The 22,500-nt window shown below is 43.3% G+C and overlaps 2 protein-coding genes across 3 annotated transcripts in view; both read right to left on the bottom strand.

The window, feature by feature from the left end:
- The window catches only part of LOC133632267 (gastrula zinc finger protein XlCGF17.1-like), a 144,097-nt gene that overhangs the window by 1,140 nt on the left and 120,457 nt on the right, over nucleotides 1-22,500 (bottom strand). Inside the window, exons 1-2 of one of the 2 annotated variants that reach the window (XM_062024609.1) lie at nucleotides 3,086-3,386; nucleotides 1-880 (exon numbers count right to left, since the gene is read on the bottom strand). The exon at nucleotides 1-880 is cut by the window's left edge and continues 1,140 nt beyond it. In XM_062024609.1, coding sequence (XP_061880593.1) covers nucleotides 1-880; nucleotides 3,086-3,200 — 995 coding nt within the window. In that variant the 5' untranslated portion in view covers nucleotides 3,201-3,386. Of the gene's footprint in view, nucleotides 881-3,085; nucleotides 3,387-22,500 lie in introns of those variants that run through there. The other variant, XM_062024608.1, reaches the window with a different exon arrangement.
- The window catches only part of LOC133632244 (zinc finger protein OZF-like), a 16,941-nt gene continuing 14,874 nt past the window's right edge, over nucleotides 20,434-22,500 (bottom strand). The window contains exon 2 of the mRNA XM_062024573.1: nucleotides 20,434-22,500. This exon is cut by the window's right edge and continues 140 nt beyond it. Coding sequence (XP_061880557.1) covers nucleotides 21,502-22,500 — 999 coding nt within the window. The 3' untranslated portion in view covers nucleotides 20,434-21,501.

Raw genomic sequence — 22,500 nt, 5'->3', positions numbered from 1 at the left:
TTAAATAATTTTTCACCCGTGTGCGTTCTCATGTGGTCATTCACACTGCCTTTTCGAGTAAAGCTTTTACTGCACACTGAACAACTAAATGGTTTTTCTCCAGTGTGCGTTCTCGTGTGTTTAGCCAAATTTCCTTCTTCAGTAAAGCTTTGACCGCAAACTGAACATGTAAACGGTTTTTCTCCTGTGTGCGTTCGAATGTGTTTAGCCAAATTGCATTTGAGAGAAAAGCTTTTAGCGCAAACTGAACAGTTGAACGGTTTTCTCCCTGTGTGTGTTTTCATGTGATGAATCAAAGTGCCACTCCGCGTAAAGCTTTTACCACAAACTGAACAGCTGAATGGTTTTTCTCCCGTGTGCGTTCTCATGTGTATTACCATGTCTGCATTATGAAGGAATCTTTTACCACAAACTGAGCAAGTAAATGTTTTTTCTCCTGTGTGTCTTCTCATGTGCTTATTCAAGGTGTTCTTTTTAAAAAAGCTTTTACCACAAATTGAGCAGCTTAAACATTTTTTACCTGTCCTCTCTTGAGAGCATTCAGACTGTTTGTTGTCAGTGTGAGTCCTCATATCACCTTCACAGTCTGTATCGCTGCTCAAAGATACTTCAACCTCATCTTCAGCCTCACTATCTGATAGTGGAGCTAAGAGGTTGTCTACTTGTGGTTTCTCTTCATCATCTTCAGTCTTCACAGAGACAATAGTCAGTGGCAACTTGGTGAGATCAGTTTCATCCAGTCCTAGAAGACACTCTCCCTCCTGAGTGATCCAGAGTTCCTCCTCTTCCTCTTTAATGTGGGGGGGCTGAGGAGCCTCCTGCTTCAGAGTGGAGCTCCCTCCCTGCAGTTCTTCTGGATGACCAAACAGCTGCTGGATGTCTGCAGGACACAAACAACACAAACACACTTTAGCTTGGACAAAACTGCAAGTCAAAATTTACTATGTTTATAATTGTATTAATAAGGAAAACTTGATGTAAAATGTTACATTTATTATGACACCGTGTTATGGGTTATAGATAAACCTATGGATAACGGAGACATATATAATAGTCTCCTTTTCAGGTGAGAGGACGCTAAAGGCGGTGCCTTTAAGGCACGCCCCCAATACTGTTTGTCCGGCTGGAAATTTTGGACATTACTACTTGCCGTAGTTTTGAAGCAATGCATGATGGGAATCCGGGTGTTGTGTGTGAGTGTATGAACGTGCCGGTTGGTATAAACACACGCTGAGAAATAGCTCCGTGCCTGCCTACTATGGATAACGGAGACATATATAATAGTCTCCTTTTCAGGTTGTAGAGGACGCTAAAGGCAGTGCAGTGCCTTTAAGGCACGCCCCCAATATAGTTGTCTGGCTGGAAATGGATTTTTGGGAGAGGCACTGAAATTCGGGAGTCTCCCGGAAAATTCGGGAGGGTTGGCAAGTATGCTTTAAGGACGCTCGTTATTTACTATTAGAGACGTAACTCTGTTGTCAAGTTGCTATATTTTGTTTCCTTGTAGTTCTGAGTCGTGTTTTCAAACATGCATTCAGTTCAGTTTGTCCTAAAGGTGTTGCCATAGTCAGGAAGTATATTGTCATTCAATTGAAGGTGTCCATGTGGCTCTTTGATCCTAATTCACATCTTAGCATTTAATTGTCCTATTTGGAGATGTTGACATTCAATAGCGACTATATGGCAAATCCAATGTAAATTAGCATCTAGCTAGTGTATTTGTTTCAATGCATTTATTTTATACCAAAATGTGATTGGCCACACTAAATGGTCCCTAGTGTGTGAATGTTGTCTGTCTATCTGTGTTGGCCCTGTGATGAGGTGGCGACTTGTCCAGGGTGTACCCCGCCTTCCGTCCGTGTGCAGCTGAGATAGGCTCCAGCACCCCCCGCGACCCCGTAAGGGACAAGCGGTAGAAAATAGATGGATGGATGTCACAGATAAGTTATTCTGTATTTAATGTAAGTTATACATACTTTAATTCTATATATCCATTTTACAGGGTTTGAATTTCTCTTGATTTTCTATTCATAAAATCTAACTATTTACCGTATTTTCCGCACTATAAGGCGTACCTAAAAACCTCCAATTTCCTCAACACTGACACTGCGCCTTATAATCCGGTGCGCTTTATATATGGACCAATATATAATCCGGTGCACCTTATATATGGACCAGTATTGAGCCACAACAGGTCTCGCAACTACGGTAACTACGCCGACTTCATTTTCCCCCTTCTACGGCTGCTTACCGTAGAAGAAGAAGCGCTTCTTCTTCTACGGGGGGAAATGAAGTCGGCGTAGTTACCGTAGTTGAGAGACCGTCGACTTAGTTTTCCCCCGTAGAAGAAGTTCTTCTTCTACAGGGGAAAATTAAGTCGACGGCTGCTTACCATAGAAGAAGAACTTCTTCTTCTACGGGGGAAAATTAAGTCGACGGCTGCTTACCATAGAAGAAGAACTTCTTCTTCTACGGGGGAAAATGAAGTTGGCGGCTGCTTACCGTAAAAGAAGAAGTGCTTCTTCTTCTAAGGGGGGAAATTAAGTTGGCGGCTGCTTACCGTAGTTGCGAGACCTAAACTTTATGTAAAGACCCAAAAATGGCTCCTATTAAGAGACACGCTTACGACGCAGAGTTTAAAGTCAAGGCGATCAGTCACGCTGTAGAACACGGGAATAGAGCAGCAGCGAGATAATTTAAGATTAACGAATCAATGGTGCGACATGATGACCTGCGCCAAGTAAAGAAGACTAAACAGAGTTTCGGAGGGAACAAAGCGAGATGGCAACAGTTGGAGGACACGGGGAAGACCCAGGACACGTTGGGTAGACTATGTCTCCCGGCTGGCCTTGGCGCTGGACGTAGTGGCTGGGGAGAGGGAAGTCTTGGCTTCTCTGCTTAGGCTGCTGCCCCCGCAACCCGACCTCGGATAAGCGGAAGAAGATGGATGGATGGATGCCTTCTTCAAGCTAACAATCATGGCGGCTCTTTGTTTACATTCTTCAACTAACTCGGCTAATTTCTCATCAACACTCTGTTCAGGGCTTGAAATAGTTTTCAAATGACAAAACTTCAAGTCACTCACCTTCATCTTTCGTCTTTATCTCCGTTGGTGATTTGCTGGAAGTTGGTGGCGCTGATTCTCTTTCATGTTCTCTTTTAGCGGACGTCGCCATCTTAGCATAGCAGTAGTCGTCCATCTTCTATCACGTCTTCAATCTTCACTTCAGGTAACACTCCATCGCTCCAAACTCAACTTCCGTGTCGTGGGCTTTAGAACAAAAATGATTTGGAGGTATTTGTAGCTATATTTGAATCCAAAAAGCCATAAGAGGTAAATGTGAAACTCCTCCGTCCGCCATCTTGGTCTTTCTGCTTGAGCAACTTCCGGTCTCCACTTGACAGCAGTCTTTTTTACAAAATAAAAGCATGACAGCCTCAATTAAACGACAACTACACTATAAAGACTACAATAACTTTGATCTATTTTAAACGTATATTGTTATTTCAGTAACCTACCTCTACAATCTCCAAGTATGAAATGACTTGTTCTTTACCTTATACAATAATAAATAAAAAAATAAAAAAATAAAATAAAATAAATATATATATATATATATATATATATATATATATATATATATATATATATATATATATATATATATATATATATATATATATATATATATATATATATATATATATATATATATATATATATATTTATTTTATTTTATTTTTTTATTTATTTATTTATTATTGTTTAAGATGAGTATTTTGAATGAGACACATATTTGAAAATATTGCTCAGTAGCGTTGCAGTTATCAAAAGAACACCTGGTCTGTATTTAGTCAATGAAATTTGAACACAAAAGTTAATATTTACCACCTATTTATTTATAATTTTAGGGGTATCCGAGCTTTCCTTTTAGTCTCCGAGTAATCGTCACTGATGACTCAAGAAATTCGGTACTGCGTGGTGTTTTTTTACGTGTTGTGCATTAAGACTATATTAGATTTTTATATTCTACCCCTTGTTTATTTTCATATTATGGTCCTCTTTTTCTGTCACGTATGCTTTTGTTTTTACTTAGAAAATGAAGAAATCGTCACAGAGGTATCTTTTACAGAATTTAATTTTGTAAACCTTTATTTATAAACTGCAACATTTACAAACAATTGAGAAATAATAATAATCAAAATAAGTACAAAAACAGTACAAAAACTCAATAAAGTAACTAAAATAGAATGATATATATATATATATATATATATATATATATATATATATATATATATATATATATATATATATATATATATATATATATATATATATATGTATGTATACATATAACAAAGTGCAAAGCCATAGGCTCACACAAGTTGAGTAAATAGTTTACATTTGGAAAGTATCAGAATTGTTGTAAAACGTCAAATGGGAAGTCTCAAACTTACGATAAAAATCCAAATATAGCAATAAATACCTCAGCTGTTCGACTTTCCAAAGCCCACGAAACAGAAGTTGAGTTTGTAGCAACTGAGTGTTATCTGAAGTGAAGATTGAAGATGTGATAGAAGATGGACGACTACTGCTTTGCTAAGATGGCGACATCCGGTAAAAGAGAAACTGAAAGAGAATCAGCGCAGCAGGTTCAAACACTGATGACATCTATTAAACAGACAAAGAACAAAGAATTAAACAGACATAATGCAATTTAGCTCAATTGAGGACAAACGTCTGGGGCTGTACTCTTCTTCCACCACGCTCTGACGAAAGATTGTAAGCCTCCTCTTTTGTTTGGACTTTCCCTGATTACATGGCAACAGCTGTTTCTAAGGGAGGGGGGTCGTAAACAGCCGCTGCCTTTGGTCACAAAACAGTTCAAAGAAAAGGTGCCTGGAGGGGAGTCAGGTCCTGCTCTCTCTCCGCTTTGTAGATCTCGGGTGATTACAATACATAAAAGAAACCGACACCTTCATGTCGCTTCCCATCCTACACAGTGGAGTTTTACAAGCCTTTTGATTGGTAAGATCAAAGACATCTTTTGTCTGCTCGCCGGGAACTCATTGAAATACAAAATTTTGTGATAACTTAGATACAATTATTCTGAAAGAAAGCCTGTGATTCCCGAATAGGCTGAACAGTTTGAAGTTGGAACAGTTTGAATCGGGTGAAAAACGTGGAAGGTACAGCGCGCCAAAATCTGGAGAAGAAGAAGAAGAAATAGATGGATTTTGGTGTAGAAAACCATATGTGTGAATGTTCTGGAGCATTCACACAATTACATAATGCATCAACTATTATAATGTTCATCCACAAACAAGCAATTGGTCATTGACACAATACAGTACATTATTTTTTGGCTTCATATATTTGTTGTGTGTATCACATAAAGTATTTGCATAACATAATCCACATTGCATGGATGTACAGTATGTCCTCCAACATGTTGCAAACATATCCTTTATTACAAAGCAATACATTTACAGATAAGGTTTGACCAATGAAAGATCCCACTTACAATTCAGCAATACTTCATTTTTCTAATTAAGGCATAATTGCTGACGATGTATCACATAAAAAAACAAAATGTTAGTTTTTCCTCAAATAAAGTGCAGCATCCACTTTTCCCCCACATTTACAGATCCTTATATATTTTTACATTGCTTGAAATAATACAGAGAACATTTGATGCTGTGTTGAACCAAGAAACATAAAGTTCACATCATTCAAACTGCAGACTCCAATCATAGATGACAGCAGACATATATGACTTGCAATAGGAAGTCAACTATTAATACTGAACGTGTTATACATTATAGGCAAATTACCTGAGAACACACGACACCCATCGACGTCCATCAAATATGTTACTTATCCATGCACAAATAAGTACAACTTTGTCTTTCGTGGATTATTATTGAATTCATGTACCATCCAGATGTAAAGAAATAAAGTGCCGCCATACTTTTGTACTTCTACTCCGTGCGAGTGTAGAAGGAAGTGTGCTTGACCAGATGTCCATCCATCCATCCATCTTCAACCGCTTATCCGGAATCGGGTCGCGGGGACAGCAGCTCCAGCAAAGACCCCCAGACTTCCCCTCTCCAGAGCAACTTTTGCGACTTCCTCCTGGGGAATCCCGAAGCGTTCCCAGGCCAGAGAGGAGATGTAATCCCCCCATCTGGTCCTTGGCCTGCCGGGGGGCCTCCTCCCAGTGGGACGTGCAACGAGGACCTCCCTAGGGAGACGCTCGTGAGGCATCCGCACGAGATGCCCGAACCACCTAAGCTGGCTCCTTTCCAAGCGAAGGAGCAGCGGCTCTACTCCGAGTCTCTCTCGGGTGACTGCACTTCTCACCCTATCTCTAAGGGAGATGCCAGCCACCCTTCTGAGGAAACTCATTTCGGCCGCTTGTATCCGCGATCTTATTCTTTCGGTCATTACCCACACTTCATGACCATAGGTGAGAGTAGGAATGTAGATAGCTCGGTAGACCGAGAGCTTTGCCTTCTGGCTCAGCTCCCGTTTCGTCACAACAGTGCGGCAGAGAGACTGCAATACTGCCCCAGCTGCTCCGATTCTCCGGCTGATTTCCTTCTCCATCTTTCCCTCACTCGTGAACAAGACCCCGAGATACTTAAACTCCTCCACCTGGGACAGAGTCCTGTCCCCTACCCGGACTGTACAAACCATCGGTTTCCTGCTGAGAACCATGGCCTCAGATTTGGAGATGCTGATCCTCATTCCAGCCGCTGAACACTCGGCTGCGAAACGATCCAGTGAGAGCTGAAGGTCACGAACCGAAGGTGCCATCAGGACCACATCATCTGCAAACAGCAGTGACGCAACCTTTAGCCCCCCGAGACGTATACCCTTTCCGCCATGGCCACGACTCCGCCTAGAAATCCTGTCCATGAAAATCACAAACAGGATAGGTGACAGAGCGCAGCCCTGGCGGAGACCAACCCCCACTGGAAACAGATCCGACTTACATCCAAGCACCCGGACACAACTCTCGCTTTGGTTGTACAGAGATTGGATGGCCCTCAGCAGGGTTCCCCTCACTCCGTACTCCCTCAGCACCTCCCACAAGATCTCCCGAGGGACGCGGTCATACGCCTTCTCCAAATCCACAAAACACATGTAGACTGGATAGGCATACTCCCAGGCCCTCTCCAGGATTCCCGCAAGCGTGAAGAGTTGGTCAGTTGTTCCACGACCAGGACGGAATCCACATTGCTCCTCTTGAATCTGAGGTTCGACTATCGGCCGGACCCTCCTTTCCAGTACCTTGGCGTAAACTTTCCCAGGGAGGCTGAGTAGTGTGATACCCCTGTAATTAGCACACACCCTCTGGTCCCCCTTTTTGAAAAGGGGAACCACCACCCCAGTCTGCCACTCCCTCGGCACTGTCCCAGACTTCCACGCAATGTTGAAAAGGCGTATCAACCAAGACAGCCCATCAACACCCAGAGCCTTCAGCATTTCTGGACGGATCTCGTCAACCCCCGGAGCTTTGCCACCGTGGAGTTGTCTAACTACCTCAGTGACTTCACCCCGAGAGATCGACGTCGATTCCCCATCATCCTCAGGCCCTGCTCCTATCAGGGAGGGTGTGTCTGATGTATTTGGGTTCAGGAGTTCCTCAAAGTGCTCTTTCCAACGCCCTACGACTTCCTCACTTGAAGTCAGCAAAGTCCCATCCTTGCCGTACACAGCTTGGATGGTTCCCTGCTTCCCCCTCCTGAGGTGCCGTATGGTCTTCCAGAACAGCTTTGGTGCCGCCCGATAGTCCTTCTCCATGGATACCCCGAACTGCTCCCACACCCTCTGCTTAGCCTCGTCCACAGCCACGGCCGCTGCCCTTCGGGCCCGTCGGTACCTTGCAACTGCCTCCGGAGTCCCCTGGGATAACATACCCCGGTAGGACTCCTTCTTCAGTCGGACGGCTTCCCTGACCACCACTGTCCACCAGGGTGTTCGAGGGTTACCGCCCCTTGAGGCACCTAAGACCTTCTGGCCACAGCTTGCAGCTGCAGCTTTAGCAATAGAGGCTTTGAACATTGCCCATTCCTGTTCAATGTCCCCAACCTCCACAGGGATGGCAGAGAAGTCCCGCCGGAGGTGGGAGTTGAAGTCCTTCCGGACAGAGGACTCCTCCAAACGTTCCCAGTTCACCCGCACTACACGCTTGGGTTTGCCAGGTCTGTCCAGAGGTTTCCCCCGCCATCTAACCCAACTCACCACCAGATGGTGATCAGTTGACAGTTCAGCCCCTCTCTTCACCCGAGTGTCCAAAACATACGGCCTCAGATCAGCTGATACGATTACAAAATCGATCATTGATCTTTGGCCTAGGGTGCTCTGGTACCAGGTACACCTATGAGCATCCTTATGCTTGAACATGGTGTTTGTTATCGCAAGTCCGTGACTAGCACAGAAGTCCAATAACAATCCACCACTCAGGTTCAGATCAGGGAGACCGTTCCTCCCAATCACGCCAGTCCAAGTATCACTGTCATTGCCCACGTGCGCGTTGAAGTCCCCCAGCAAGACTATGGAATCCCCTGCCGGCGCCCCATACAGGACCCCATGCAAGGTATCCAAGAAGGCTGAATACTCTGAACTCCTGTTTGGTGCGTATGCACAAACAACAGTCAGAGTTTTCCCCCCTCCAACCCTAAGGCGAAGGGAGGCGACCCTCTTGTCCACTGGGGTGAACTCCAACGTACAGGCACTCAGCCGGGGACTCGTGAGTATCCCCACACCCGCCTGTGCCCTCACGCCCTGAGCAACTCCAGAAGTGAACAAGGTCCATCCCTTGCCCAGGAGTGTGGTTTCAGAGCCCTTGCTATGCGTAGAGGTAAGCCCTACCAGATCCAACCGGTAGCGCTCCACCTCTCGCACCAGCTCAGGCTCCTTCCCCACCAGCGTAGAGACGTTCCACGTCCCGAAAGTCAGCCTCTGCTGCCCCGAATTGGTCCGTCTGGAGCCTCCACTTTCACTGCCATCCACTTGGCAGCGCACCCGACCCCACTGGTTCCGACCGCGGGTGGTGGGCCCACGTGGCAGAGAAGATGGTGTGTCCACGTAGCTTCTTCGGGCTGTGCCCGGCCGGGCTCCGTGGCAAGCCCGGCCACCAGGCGCTCGCTGACGAGCCCTACCTCCGGGCCTAGCTCCGGAGGAGGGCCCCGGGCTTCCTCCGGGCCGGGTAACGCATCCTCTTTTAGTGTAGTTCATGGGGGGTATCGTAACCCTGATGGGGGGGGCATTCGGGTACTACACCTTGCCCAAGGGTGACCCGGAACTATGTAAGGCAGGGGCGTTCAACTCCCCCGAGGCTTAATACAAGCCCACATACCAGTTGACCAGATGTTGAATCTTTTAAATGTTGTGACAATTATTTCTTTCTCGAGAATGTATGAATCCACGCCACACGTTCACACATTCTTTTGATATTTGGCTCGTATTTACACCATGAAACCTTTAAAGGCCTACTGAAATGATTTTTTTTTTATTTAAACGGGAATAGCAGATCCATTCTATGTGTCATACTTGATCATTTCCCGATATTGCCATATTTTTGCTGAAAGGATTTAGAAGAGAAAATCGACGATAAAGTTCGCAACTTTTGCTCGCTGATAAGAAAAAGCCTTGCCTGTAGCGGAAGTAGCGTGACGTCACAGGAGCTAGTATTCCTCACAATTCCCCGTTGTTTACAATGGAGCGAGAGAGATTCGGACCGAGAAAGTGATGATTACCCCATTAATTTGAGCGAGGATGAAAGATTTGTGTATGAGGAACGTTACAGTGAATGACTTGAGAGGCAGCGATGGACGTATCTTTTTTCGCTCTGACCGTAACTTAGGTACAAGCTGGCTCATTGGATTCCACACTCTCCTTTTTCTATTGTAGATCACAGATTTGTATTTTAAACCACCTCGGATACTATATCCTCTTGAAAATGAGAGTCGAGAACGCGAAATGGACATTCAGTGCCTTTTATCTCCACGACAATACATCGGCGAAATGCTTTAGCTACGAGCTAACGTGATAGCATCTTGCTTTAACTGCATATAGAAACAAAAGAAATAAACCCCTGACTGGAAGTATAGATAGAAAATCAACAATACTATTAAACCGTGGACATGTAAATACACGGTTAATGCTTTCCAGGCTGGCGAAGGTTAACAATGCTGTGCTAACGACGCCATTGAAGCTAACTTAGCAACCGCACTGCACAGAGCTATGCTAAAAACATTAGCTCTCCACCTACGCCAGCCAACCCTCATTTGCTCATCAACACCCGTGCTCACCTGCGTTCCAGCGATCGGCAGAAGGACGAAGGACTTCACCCGATGCTTTTGGCGGCCCGGAGACGTAGGAAGTCAAGGTGAAGTCGGCGGCTAGCACGGCTAGCGCTCCAACAAAGTCCTCCTGGTTGTGTTGCTGTAGTCCGCTGCTAATACACTGATCCCACCTACAACTGTCTTCTTTGCAGCCTTCATTGTTCATTAAAAAAATTGCAAAAGATGTCCAGAATACTGTGGAATTATGAAATGAAAACAGAGCTTTTTGTATAGGATTCTACGGGGTACCATAACTTCCGTTACTCGGACTTCGTCACGCGCATACGTCATCATCCCGCGATGTTTCAGCCGGATATTTCCCGGGAATTTTAAAATGTCACTTTATAAGTTAACCCGGCCGTATTGGCATGTGTTGCAATGTTAAGATTTCATCATTGATATATAAACTATCAGACTGCGTGGTCGGTAGTAGTGGCTTTCAGTAGGCCTTTAAGATATGCTCACATCTGCACTCCATCCATCCATCTTCAACCGCTTATCCGGAATCGGGTCGCTGGGACAGCAGCTCCAGCAGAGACCCCCAGACTTCCCTCTCCAGAGCAACATTGCGACTTCCTCCTGGGGAATCCCGAAGCGTTCCCAGGCCAGAGAGGAGATATAATCCCCCCATCTGGTCCTTGGCCTGCCGCGGGGTCTCCTCCCAGTGGGACGTGCAACGAGGACCTCCCTAGGGAGACGCTCGTGAGGCATCCGCACGAGATGCCCGAACCACCTAAGCTGGCTCCTTTCCAAGCGAAGGAGCAGCAGCTCTACTCCGAGTCTCTCTCGGGTGACTGAACTTCTCACCCTATCTCTAAGGGAGATGCCAGCCACCCTTCTGAGGAAACTCATTTCGGCCGCTTGTATCCGCGATCTTATTCTTTCGGTCATTACCCACACTTCATGACCATAGGTGAGAGTAGGAATGTAGATAGCTCGGTAGACCGAGAGCTTTGCCTTCTGGCTCAGCTCTCGTTTCGTCACAACAGTGCGGCAGAGAGACTGCAATACTGCCCCAGCTGCTCCGATTCTCCGGCTGATTTCCTTCTCCATCTTTCCCTCACTCGTGAACAAGACCCCGAGATACTTAAACTCCTCCACCTGGGACAGAGTCTCGTCCCCTACCCGGACTGTACAAACCATCGGTTTCCTGCTGAGAACCATGGCCTCAGATTTGGAGATGCTGATCCTCATTCCAGCCGCTGAACACTCGGCTGCGAACCGATCCAGTGAGAGCCGAAGGTCACGAACCGAAGGTGCCATCAGGACCACATTGTCTGCAAACAGCAGTGACGCAACCCCAGCCCCCCGAGACGTATACCCTCTCCGCCATGGCCACGACTCTGCCTAGAAATCCTGTCCATGAAAATCACAAACAGGATAGGTGACAGAGCGCAGCCCTGGCGGAGACCAACCCCCACTGGAAACGGATCCGTCTTACATCCAAGCACCCGGACACAACTCTCGCTTTGGTTGTACAGAGATTGGATGGCCCTCAGCAGGGTTCCCCTCACTCCGTACTCCCTCAGCACCTCCCACAAGATCTCCGGTCATACGCCCTTCTCCAAATCCACAATCAAATTCACATCTGCACTGCTGGAAGTAAATAAACAATAACCATATGGAATGTCTGGGATGTCAGCAATTCCAGAGAGCATCTACATAACAACTAAAAACAATTGTTTTACACCAGTTTGTGTCATCAGTTGTTGAGTCAAAATTTGGATAAAAAAACCCAAAACAAAACAAAAACAGCATAAACCAAAATGTTTTTAAATCCACTGTATATTTTCATAAACCCAAAATACCCATTTGAGTACAGCTTCGCCGCAAACTTAACAGATGACTGGTTTTACTTCTGTATGTGTTCTTTTGTGTCATCATGAAGCAATATTTAATGCAAACTGAACAACTTCACGTGTGTTTCATTGTGTGTAGAGTCCAACCTGTTCTGGAACAAAAGCTTTTACCGCAATCTGGGCAATTAAATGGTTTTTCTCTCGTGTGCCTTCTTGTGTTGAGTCAAATTGCACTTTTTAGTGAAGCTTTTACCACAATCTGAACAATAAAATGGTTTTTCGCCTGTGTGTGTTTTCATGTGTTCGGTCAAGTGAGTCTTTTTAGTGCATCTTTTGCCACAAACTGAACAAATAAATGGTTTTTCCCCAGTGTGTGTTTTCATGTGTTCGGTCAAGTGGCTTTTTTGAATAAAGCTTCTACCACAAACTGAACAATCAAATGGTTTTTCGCCTGTGTGTGTTTTCATGTGTTCGGTCAAGTGGCTTTTGTTATTGCATCTTTTGCCACAAACTGAACAACTACATTTTTTTTCTCCCGTGTGTGTTCTCGCGTGTTCCATCAAATGGGCACTCTGAGTGAAGTTTTTACCACAAACTGAACAATTAAAAGGTTTTTCTCCTGTGTGTGTTCTCATGTGGTTTGTAAAATTGCCCTTGTGCGTAAAGATTTTCGCACAAACTGAACAATTAAAAGTGTTTTCTCCTGTGTGTGTTCTCATGTGGTTTGTAAAATTGCCCATGTGCGTAAAGAGTTTCGCACAAACTGAGCAGCTTAAACGTTTATTAGCTGTCTTCTTTGTAGAGCATTCAGAGTGTTTGTTGTCAGTGTGAGTCCTCATATCACCTTCACAGTCTGTATCGCTGCTCAAAGTTACTTCAACCTCGTCTTCAGCCTCACTATCTGATAGTGGAGCTAAGAGTTGTGGTTTTTCTTCATCATCTTAGTCTTCACAGAGACAACAGTCAGTGGCAACTTGGTGAGATCAGCTTCTTTTGACCCCAGAAGACAGTCTCCCTCCTGAGTGATCCAGAGTTCCTTCTTTTCCTTTTTAAAGTGGGGGGGCTGAGAAACTTTGTGCTTAAAAATAGCGCTCCCCCCTGACAGAGGGAAGTTCTTCTGGATGACCAATCAGCTGCTGGACATCTGCGGGACACAAAACAACAAAAACACACTTTAGTTCAGACATGATCCATGAGATGTTTCTCCTTGAACTTTCTACACACTTTCTTCTATGTACTGTATGTGTGTGTAGTGTTTCATGGACATTCATTTAGTGCCTTGCCAGAATGATGGATCAATGTTTACATGACTTAGCTAATCTTCTTTACCTCTAGTTCTCTGTCTGTTGATGTTGGCGTGTGGCCCCCACTAATCTCGAAGAGTTTTCCTTTTTACATATTCTGTGAATATTTGTTGTATATTTACACCAACCCCCACTGGACTGGACTGGAGACTTACATCAGGGGGCTCTCTGAACCACAGCCGCCATCCTGGCCCCTCTCCTGCTCACATGCTTGTCTTTTAGGCCGCATGACCGTGGGTTCGATTCTCAGCAGCGCCATTAGTATGTAATGTCAGTAGAGTTGTCCGATAACGGCTTTTTTGCCGATATCCGATATTCGGATATTGTCCAACTCTTAATTACCGATACGGATATCAACCAATACCGATATATACAGTCGTGGAATGAACACATTATTATGCCTAATTTTGTTGTGATGCCCCGCTGGATGCATTAAACAATGTAACAAGGTTTTCCAAAATAAATCAACTCAAGTTATGGAAAAAAATGCCAACATGGCACTGCCATATTTATTATTGAAGTCACAAAGTGCTTTTTTTTTTAACATGCCTCAAAACAGCAGCTTGGAATTTGGGACATGCTCTTCCTGAGAGAGCGCGAGGAGGTTGAGGTGGGCGGGGTTGAGGTGGGGGGGGGGGGCTAGGGAGTAGCGGGGGGTGTATATTGTAGCATCCCGGAAGAGTTAGTGCTGCAAGGGGTTCTGGGAATTTGTTCTGTTGTGTTTATGTTGTGTTACGGTGCGGATGTTCTCCCGAAATGTGTTTGTCATTCTTGTTTGGTGTGGGTTCACAGTGTGGCGCATATTTGTAACAGTGTTAAAGTTGTTTATACGGCCACCCTCAGTGTGACCTGTATGGCTGTTGACCAAGTATGCCTTGCATTCACTTGTGTGTGTGACAAGCCGTAGATATTATGTGAGGGCCGGCACGCAAAGGCAGTGCCTTTAAGGTTTATTGGCGTTCTGTACTTCTCCCTACGTCCGTGTACACAGCGGCGTTTTAAAAAGTCATCAATTTTACTTTTTGAAACCGATAATTTCCGATATTACATTTTAAAGTATTTATCAGCCAATAATATCGGCAGTCGGATATTATCGGACATCCCTAAATGTCAGCAATTGTCTTACAAGAATACTCAGCAAGCTTCTATATATTTACTACTTACGTATAAAATACTACACGGTCTAGCTCCAACCTATCTTGCTGATTGTATTGTACCATATGTCCCGGCAAGAAATCTGCGTTGTAAGAACTCCGGCTTATTAGTGATTCCCAGAGCCCAAAAAAAGTCAGCGGGCTATAGAGTGTTTTCTATTCGGGCTCCAGTACTCTGGAATGCCCTCCCGGTAACAGTTAGAGATGCTACCTCAGTAGAAGCATTTAAGTGCCATCTTAAAACTCATTTGTATACTCTAGCCTTTAAATAGACCCCATTTTTAGACCAGTTGATCTGCCGTTTCTTTTCTTTTCTCCTCTGCCCCCCTCCACAAGGGAGAGGGGGGCAGGTCCGGTAGCCATGGATGAAGTGCTGGCTGTCCAGATTCGGGACCCGGGGTGGACCGCTCGCCTGTGCATCGGTTGGGGACATCTCTGTGCTGCTGACCCGTCTCCGCTCGGGATGGTCTCCTGCTGGCCCCACTATGGACTGGACTCTCACTATTATGTTAGATCCACTATGGACTGGACTCTCACACTATTATGTTAGATCCACTATGGACTGGACTCTCACTATTATGTTAGATGCACTATGGACTGGACTTTCACAATATTTTGTTAGATCCACTATGGACTGGACTCTCACTATTATGTTGGATCCACTATGGACTGGACTTTCGCTGATATGTTAGATCCACTATGGACTGGACTCTCACACTATTATGTTAGATCCACTATGGACTGGACTCTCACTATTATGTTAGATGCACTATGGACTGGACTTTCACAATATTATGTTAGATCCACTATGGACTGGACTCTCACTATTATGTTGGATCCACTATGGACTGGACTCTCACTATTATGTTAGATCCACTATGGACTGGACTCTCACTATTATGTTAGATCCACTATGGACTGGACTTTCACAATATTATGTTAGATCCACTATGGACTGGACTCTCACTATTATGTTGGATCCATTATGGACTGGACTTTCGCTGATATGTTAGATCCACTATGGACTGGACTCTCACTATTATGTTAGATCCACTATGGACTGGACTCTCACTATTATGTTAGATCCACTATGGACTGGACTCTCACTATTATGTTAGATCCACTATGGACTGGACTTTCACAATATTATGTTAGATCCACTATGGACTGGACTCTCACTATTATGTTGGATCCATTATGGACTGGACTTTCGCTGATATGTTAGATCCACTATGGACTGGACTCTCACTATTATGTTAGATCCACTATGGACTGGACTCTCACTATTATGTTAGATCCACTATGGACTGGACTCTCACTATTATGTTAGATCCACTATGGACTGGACTTTCACAATATTATGTTAGATCCACTATGGACTGGACTCTCACTATTATGTTGGATCCATTATGGACTGGACTTTCGCTGATATGTTAGATCCACTATGGACTGGACTCTCACTATTATGTTAGATCCACTATGGACTGGACTTTCACAATATTATGTTAGATCCACTATGGACTGGACTCTCACTATTATGTTGGATCCATTATGGACTGGACTTTCGCTGATATATTAGATCCACTATGGACTGGACTCTCACTATTATGTTAGATCCACTATGGACTGGACTTTCACAATATTATGTTAGATCCACTATGGACTGGACTCTCACTATTATGTTGGATCCATTATGGACTGGACTTTCGCTGATATGTTAGATCCACTATGAACTGGACTCTCACTATTATGTTAGATCCACTATGGACTGGACGTTCACAATATTATGTCAGACCCACTCGACATCCATTGCTTTTGGTCTCTCCTAGAGGGGGGGGGGGGGGGGGGGGGGGGTTACCCACATATGTGGTCCTCTCCAAGGTTTCTCATAGTCATTCACATCGACGTCCCACTGGGGTGAGTTTTTCCTTGCCCTTATGTGGGCTCTGTACCGAGGATGTCGTTGTGGCTTGTGCAGCCCTTTGAGACACTTGTGATTTAGGGCTATATAAATAAACATTGATTGATTGATTGATTGATTCTATAATGAAGCTACAGACTGACAGTTTTATTCATAAATATGTGGTATCCCTGTGACACCCTGGAGAAAAAAGGGTTGGGAGAGTGGCCGTGCCAGCAACCTGAGGGTTCCCTGGTTCAATCCCCACCTTCTACCAACCTCGTCACAATCCGTTGTGTCCTTGAGCAAGACACTTCACCCTTGCTCCTGATGGGTGGTGGTTAGCGCCTTGCATGGCAGCTCCAGCCATCAGTGTGTGAATGTGGAAATAGTGTCAAAGCGCTTTGAGTACCTGGCTGATTTCTCATCAACGCTCTTTTCAGGACTTATGATAGCCTCTAAAATGACATGGTTGGAAACGTCAAGTCACTCACCTTCATCTTTCGTCTTTATCTCCGTTGGTGATTTGCTGGAAGTTGGTGGCGCTGATTCTCTTTCATGTTCTCTTTTAGCGGACGTCGCCATCTTAGCATAGCAGTAGTCGTCCATCTTCTATCACGTCTTCAATCTTCACTTCACATAACACTCCGTCGCTCCAACCTCAAATTTTGTTTCGTGGGCATTACAAAAAAATGAATGTTTGAGAATCCATATTTGCGTCAATTTTAAACTTTTCCTGTAAGCCACAGCCGTTTAGTCCGCCATCTTGGTCGCCACGGAAGTCTTTGAGCTGCTCCATGTGTTTGCGCATGCGCCAAAAGCCAACCACTTCCGGTCCCAACTCTTCTTTTCCTTCTGTTGATAACTGTTTTTTTTCTTTATGTTTGTTCTGCCCAGCATGTTTTTTTATTTGAATTAGACAATTTGAAGACACGTGCGTGTTTTGTTGTGACAGTGTTTGTGGAAGTTGCAATGCATGATGGGAAAGGAATCCTGCAGTCTGGTAGAGTGCCTCTGAACATAGTCGTCGTGTCTTTTTTAACCTTCATAAACTTTAGAAAGTAAGTAAATAAGTTGTTTAGTTGAAATATCGTCTAACTTTTAAGTGCATTGTGTGCATAAAAGAGATTGTTTTTGTGACTTTATTAATAACCGCTGCACTGCTAGTGTACTTGAAATGGGAAGCGTGTTAACGTGCGTTTGTCGCCATCTAGTGGTTTTATGGAGTACTTCAATATACCTGTTTTGTTTTTTTTTTAGATTCATTTGTACATATACACAGGGGCGCCGCTAGGGATTTTGGGCCCCATGAAAATAATCTGTATTATAATTTCATCATCATTAGGGGCCTCTCTGGGCCCCCCTCCATCACGGGCCCCTAGAATCCGTCTCCTTTACCCCCACTTTTCGGCGCCCCTGCATATACATACTACATTTTGAAACCGTCTGGTCCACAGATGCATTGTAATAAAATGCAATCGTAGATTAACATAATTACTTTCACAGAAACATTAACAGTAAATACATTTGCAGTAATTTCCTGTAACAGCACAGCTGTGATTTGTACAGGTAATGACAATAAAGGCACAACTATATGCTGTAACTCCATAATTGTGATTTTGATGGTTAATTCTTCTAGTTTTAACAGAATACTGCCTCCTACTGTACAATAGTGGGGAACATCCAAAGAGACAAATCAGTTTAAATTTAGAGTAATTTGTAGAGATGTCCGATAATATCGGACTGACGATATTATCGGCCGATAAATGCTTTAAAATGTAATATCGGGAATTATCGGTATCGGTTTCAAAAAGTAAAATGTATGACTTTTTAAAAGGCCGCTGTGTACACGGACGTAGGGAGAAGTACAGAGCGCCAATAAACCTTAAAGGCACTGCCTTTGCGTGCCGGCCCAGTCACATAATATCTACGGCTTTTCACACACACAAGTGAATGCAAGGCATACTTGGTCAACAGCCATACAGGTCACACTGAGGGTGGCCGTATAAACAACTTTAACACTGTTACAAATATGCGCCACACTGTGAACCCACACCAAACAAGAATGACAAACACATTTCGGGAGAACATCCGCACCGTAACACAACATAAACACAACAGAGCTAATACCCAGAACCCCTTGCAGCACTAACTCTTCCGGGACTCTACAATATGTACCCCCCCCAACCGCAAAAAAATACTGCACTTTGTGACTTCAATAATAAATATGGCAGTGCCATGTTGCCATTTTTTTTCCATAAGTTGAGTTGATTTATTTTGGAAAACCTTGTTACATTGTTTAATGCATCCAGCGGGGCATCACAACAAAATTAGGCATAATAATGTGTTCATTCCACGACTGTATATATCGGTATCGGTTGATATCGGAATCGGCAATTAAGAGTTGGACAATATCGGATATCGGCAAAAAAGCCATTATCGGACATCTCTAGTAATTTGTTGTAATATTACAGAAGACTGTGAGTACAGTATTTTACTGTGAAATAACAGTTAATTTCTGTGAAATATAGGCGTATTGGAACTTTTAAAGTAATTTGTTGATTACAATATTTTATTGTGGAAAAAATACCGTTAAATGCTGTAAAATCCAGCTTTTTTTTTTTCTTTTTTTTTTTTTACAGCGAAGGCAATAACACAAATGACCATGAGAAAACTTGCAAGATGTCAGGGAGACAACTGGGTGGGAAAAAACAGATTCTTAGTAATAATAGCTGGAGCAGAAGAATAAGAAACAAACACAACACAAACGTCGGAAAGAAGGAAGCAGCATGTCACGGCTGATCACCATCACCTTTAATACCAAAGACAAAAACATAACATAAAATATGACAATAATTCAGGTCAAATGTTTTCTTCTCCAAGTTCAAGATCTAAAAAGAAAAGTGAAGCGTGTCAAGCAGACTTTGTGTAGACCAAAGGAAAATACTTCTTCACAAACTAGTAACAACTCTGGTCTCCTCTTTGCTAAAGTAAACAGTTGAATAAAAATCCTCCGGTTTCACTTCCTTTAGAATGGCGATGAGGTGGCGACTCCTCCAGTGTGTACCCCGCCTTAATTAGGTTAGATTGATATTTTTTTGTATTATTATCAACTGTTCTTTGTGGTTTTTGTTGTCGTTTACCAACTCAGGAAATATGTCCCTGGACACAGGATGTCTTTAAGGGCAAAAATAAAGTTAAAGTACCAATGATTGTCACACACACACTAGGTGTGGTTAAATGTGTCCTCTGCATTTGACCCATCCCCTTGTTCACCCCCTGGGAGGTGAGGGGAGTAGTGGGCAGCAGCGGTGGCCGCGCCCGGGAATAATTTTTGGTGATTTAACCCCCAATTCCAACCCTTGATGCTGAGTGCCAAGCAGGGAGGTAATGGCTCCCATTTTTTATAGTCTTTGGTATGACTCGGCCGGGGTTTGAACTCACAACCTACTCATCTCAGGGCGGACACTCTAACCACTAGGCCACTGAGTAGGTGGCCTAGTGGATACACTGTAAAAAAAAAATTATGTAAAAAAACGGTAATCTACTGGCAGCTACGGCTGCCAAACGAAAACCATAAAATTTAAGTAAAACATTGTAAACCAAATAACGATCAACAATTTGCAATCTTGGATTGCAGTCGTCTCTTATCAGTGTTTGTGTCCAGAACATCGAGTATCGTGACGCAGACAAAGCAGAGACAGGAGATTGTAACTGAGTGTGCAGCCCCAAACGTCTCTAAATTGAACTCTGTCTCCGCGTGATTCCTTGCTTCTTGTCTGTTTAATAAATGTCATCAGTGTTTGAACCTGACATACATTGATTTGACAGAGCGCATAGCAGCTTTCATGCTACTTCCATCAACAACAATAACGTGGAGCGAGGGTTCTGTGTTTGCTGCCACTCATCAAGGCAGACTTTGTGAGAGCCGACGACTACTTTGGTCGGTAGTAGTTGACTTCGGACAAGTAAACTGTTTAAATATGATACATCATTCCATTTTTATTTGTTCAACTTTGAAACAAATGAGGATCAGAAACTAGTCTCTGCTGAAATGTTTTACCACAAACTGAGCAAATAAAGTTTTTCTCCGTGTGTATTCTCATGTGTCGGACTAGATCCGTCTGCTGAGGGAATATTTTCCAACAAGCTGAGTAACTGAACGTGTTTTCCTCTGTGTGTTTCTCTCATGTTGCATTTCATCTGCTATGTCTGACTGCAAACCAAACAACTGTAAGGCTTTTCCCGAGAGTGTTTCATTATGTGTCGAGTCAAATTTTGGGGAATGTTCAATATTTATGTAGTGAATTACTATACCTGGAATGATACCCAAAGCGCTTTACATTCTCACGCATATCATTAGAAAAACTTTGGCTATAAATTGGGGAACTAAATGTTTTTGCTCCTGAGTGTTCTCATCTGATAAGACATTTTTACTTTCAGTATATTTTTTACAGCCAGCAGAACAACTAGATGTTTTTTTTCTTTAATATGTTCTCAGGTGACCATACAAATGTCTCCTTTGAGTTGAGCTTTATACACAAACTGAACAGATGAAAGGTTTTTCTTTTTGTGTCAGGTCAAAGAGTTCCTGTTAGAAAAGCTTTTACAGCACACTGAACAATTAAATGGTCTTTCTCTTGTGTGTGCTCTGGGGGAGGGGGACTTAATCAACAACTGAACAATAAAACATGTTTTCTCATGTGTGTGTTATCAAGTGTTTGGTCAAAAAAAAAAAAAAATCTTTTGACACAAACTGAACAGTTTTTTTCTTGCGTGCACTTTCATGGCATTGATGAGTAAAGCTTTTGCTACAAACTGAACAATAAATGGTCTTTCTCCTGTGTGCGGTCTCAAGTTTGGTCAAACTGTTATTTAAAAAAAAATAAATAATAAAGCTAAACAAAAATTGATTTTCTCCTGTGTGTGTTTTTTAGGAGTTTAGTGAAACAGCTCTTGTGAAATACGTTTTTACTGCAAACTAATTAATCAAATTGACTTTCTCCTGCATGTGTTCTCATGTGTTGAGTCAAATTGACCTTTTGAGAAAAGTTTTTACAGCAAACTATACAATTAAATGGTTTTTCTCCAGTGTGGGTTCTCATGTGTACAGGCAAAGCTTGCTTTCGAGAAAAAACTTTACCACAAACTGAACAATCAAATTTCTTTTCACCTGTGTGTATTGTCATGTGTTTAGTCAAAGTGCTATTTAGAGAAAAGCTTTTACCGCATACTGAACAAATAAATTGTTTTTCTCCTGTGTGTGTTCTCATGTGTTGACTCAAACTGCTCTTGTGACATAAATTTTTGCCACAAACTGAACACTCAAAAGGTCTTTCTCCTGCGTGTGTTCTCATGTGTTGAGTCAAATTGCCCCTCTGAGAAAAGTTTTTACCGCAAACTGAACAATAAAACGGTCTTTCTCCTGTGTGTGTTCTCATGTGTTGCGTCAAACTGCCATTTTGAGAAAAGCTTTTACCGCAAACCGAACAATTATACGGTTTTTCTCCCGTGTGTGTTCTCGTATGTTCATTCAAATTTCTCTTGTCAGAAAAGTTTTTACCGCAAACTGAACAATAAAATGGTCTTTCTCCTGTGTGTGTTCTCATGTGTTGTGTCAAACTGCCATTTTGAGAAAAACTTTTACCACAAACCGAACAACTAAATGTTTTTTTTCCTGTGTGTGTTCTCATGTGTTGAATCAAATCTCTCTTTCTAGTATACATTTGAGCACAAACTGAGCAGCTCAAATAAGTCGTCTTTTTAGAGCAGTCAGCGTGTTTGTTTTCAGTGTGAGTCCTCATACCACCTTCACAGTCTGTATCGCTGCTCAAATCTTCTTCAACCTCATCTTCAGCCTCACTATCTGATAGTGGAGCTATGAGGTGGTTTAGTTGTGGTTTCTCTTCATCATCTTCAGTCTTCACAGAAAGAATACTCAGTGGAAACTTGGTGTAATCAGCTTCCTCTCGTCCTAGAAGACA

This window comes from Entelurus aequoreus, linkage group LG17 (genome assembly GCF_033978785.1).
Source record: "Entelurus aequoreus isolate RoL-2023_Sb linkage group LG17, RoL_Eaeq_v1.1, whole genome shotgun sequence".
Lineage (NCBI taxonomy): Eukaryota > Metazoa > Chordata > Actinopteri > Syngnathiformes > Syngnathidae > Entelurus > Entelurus aequoreus.
This window is presented reverse-complemented; position numbering and strand designations above follow the sequence as displayed.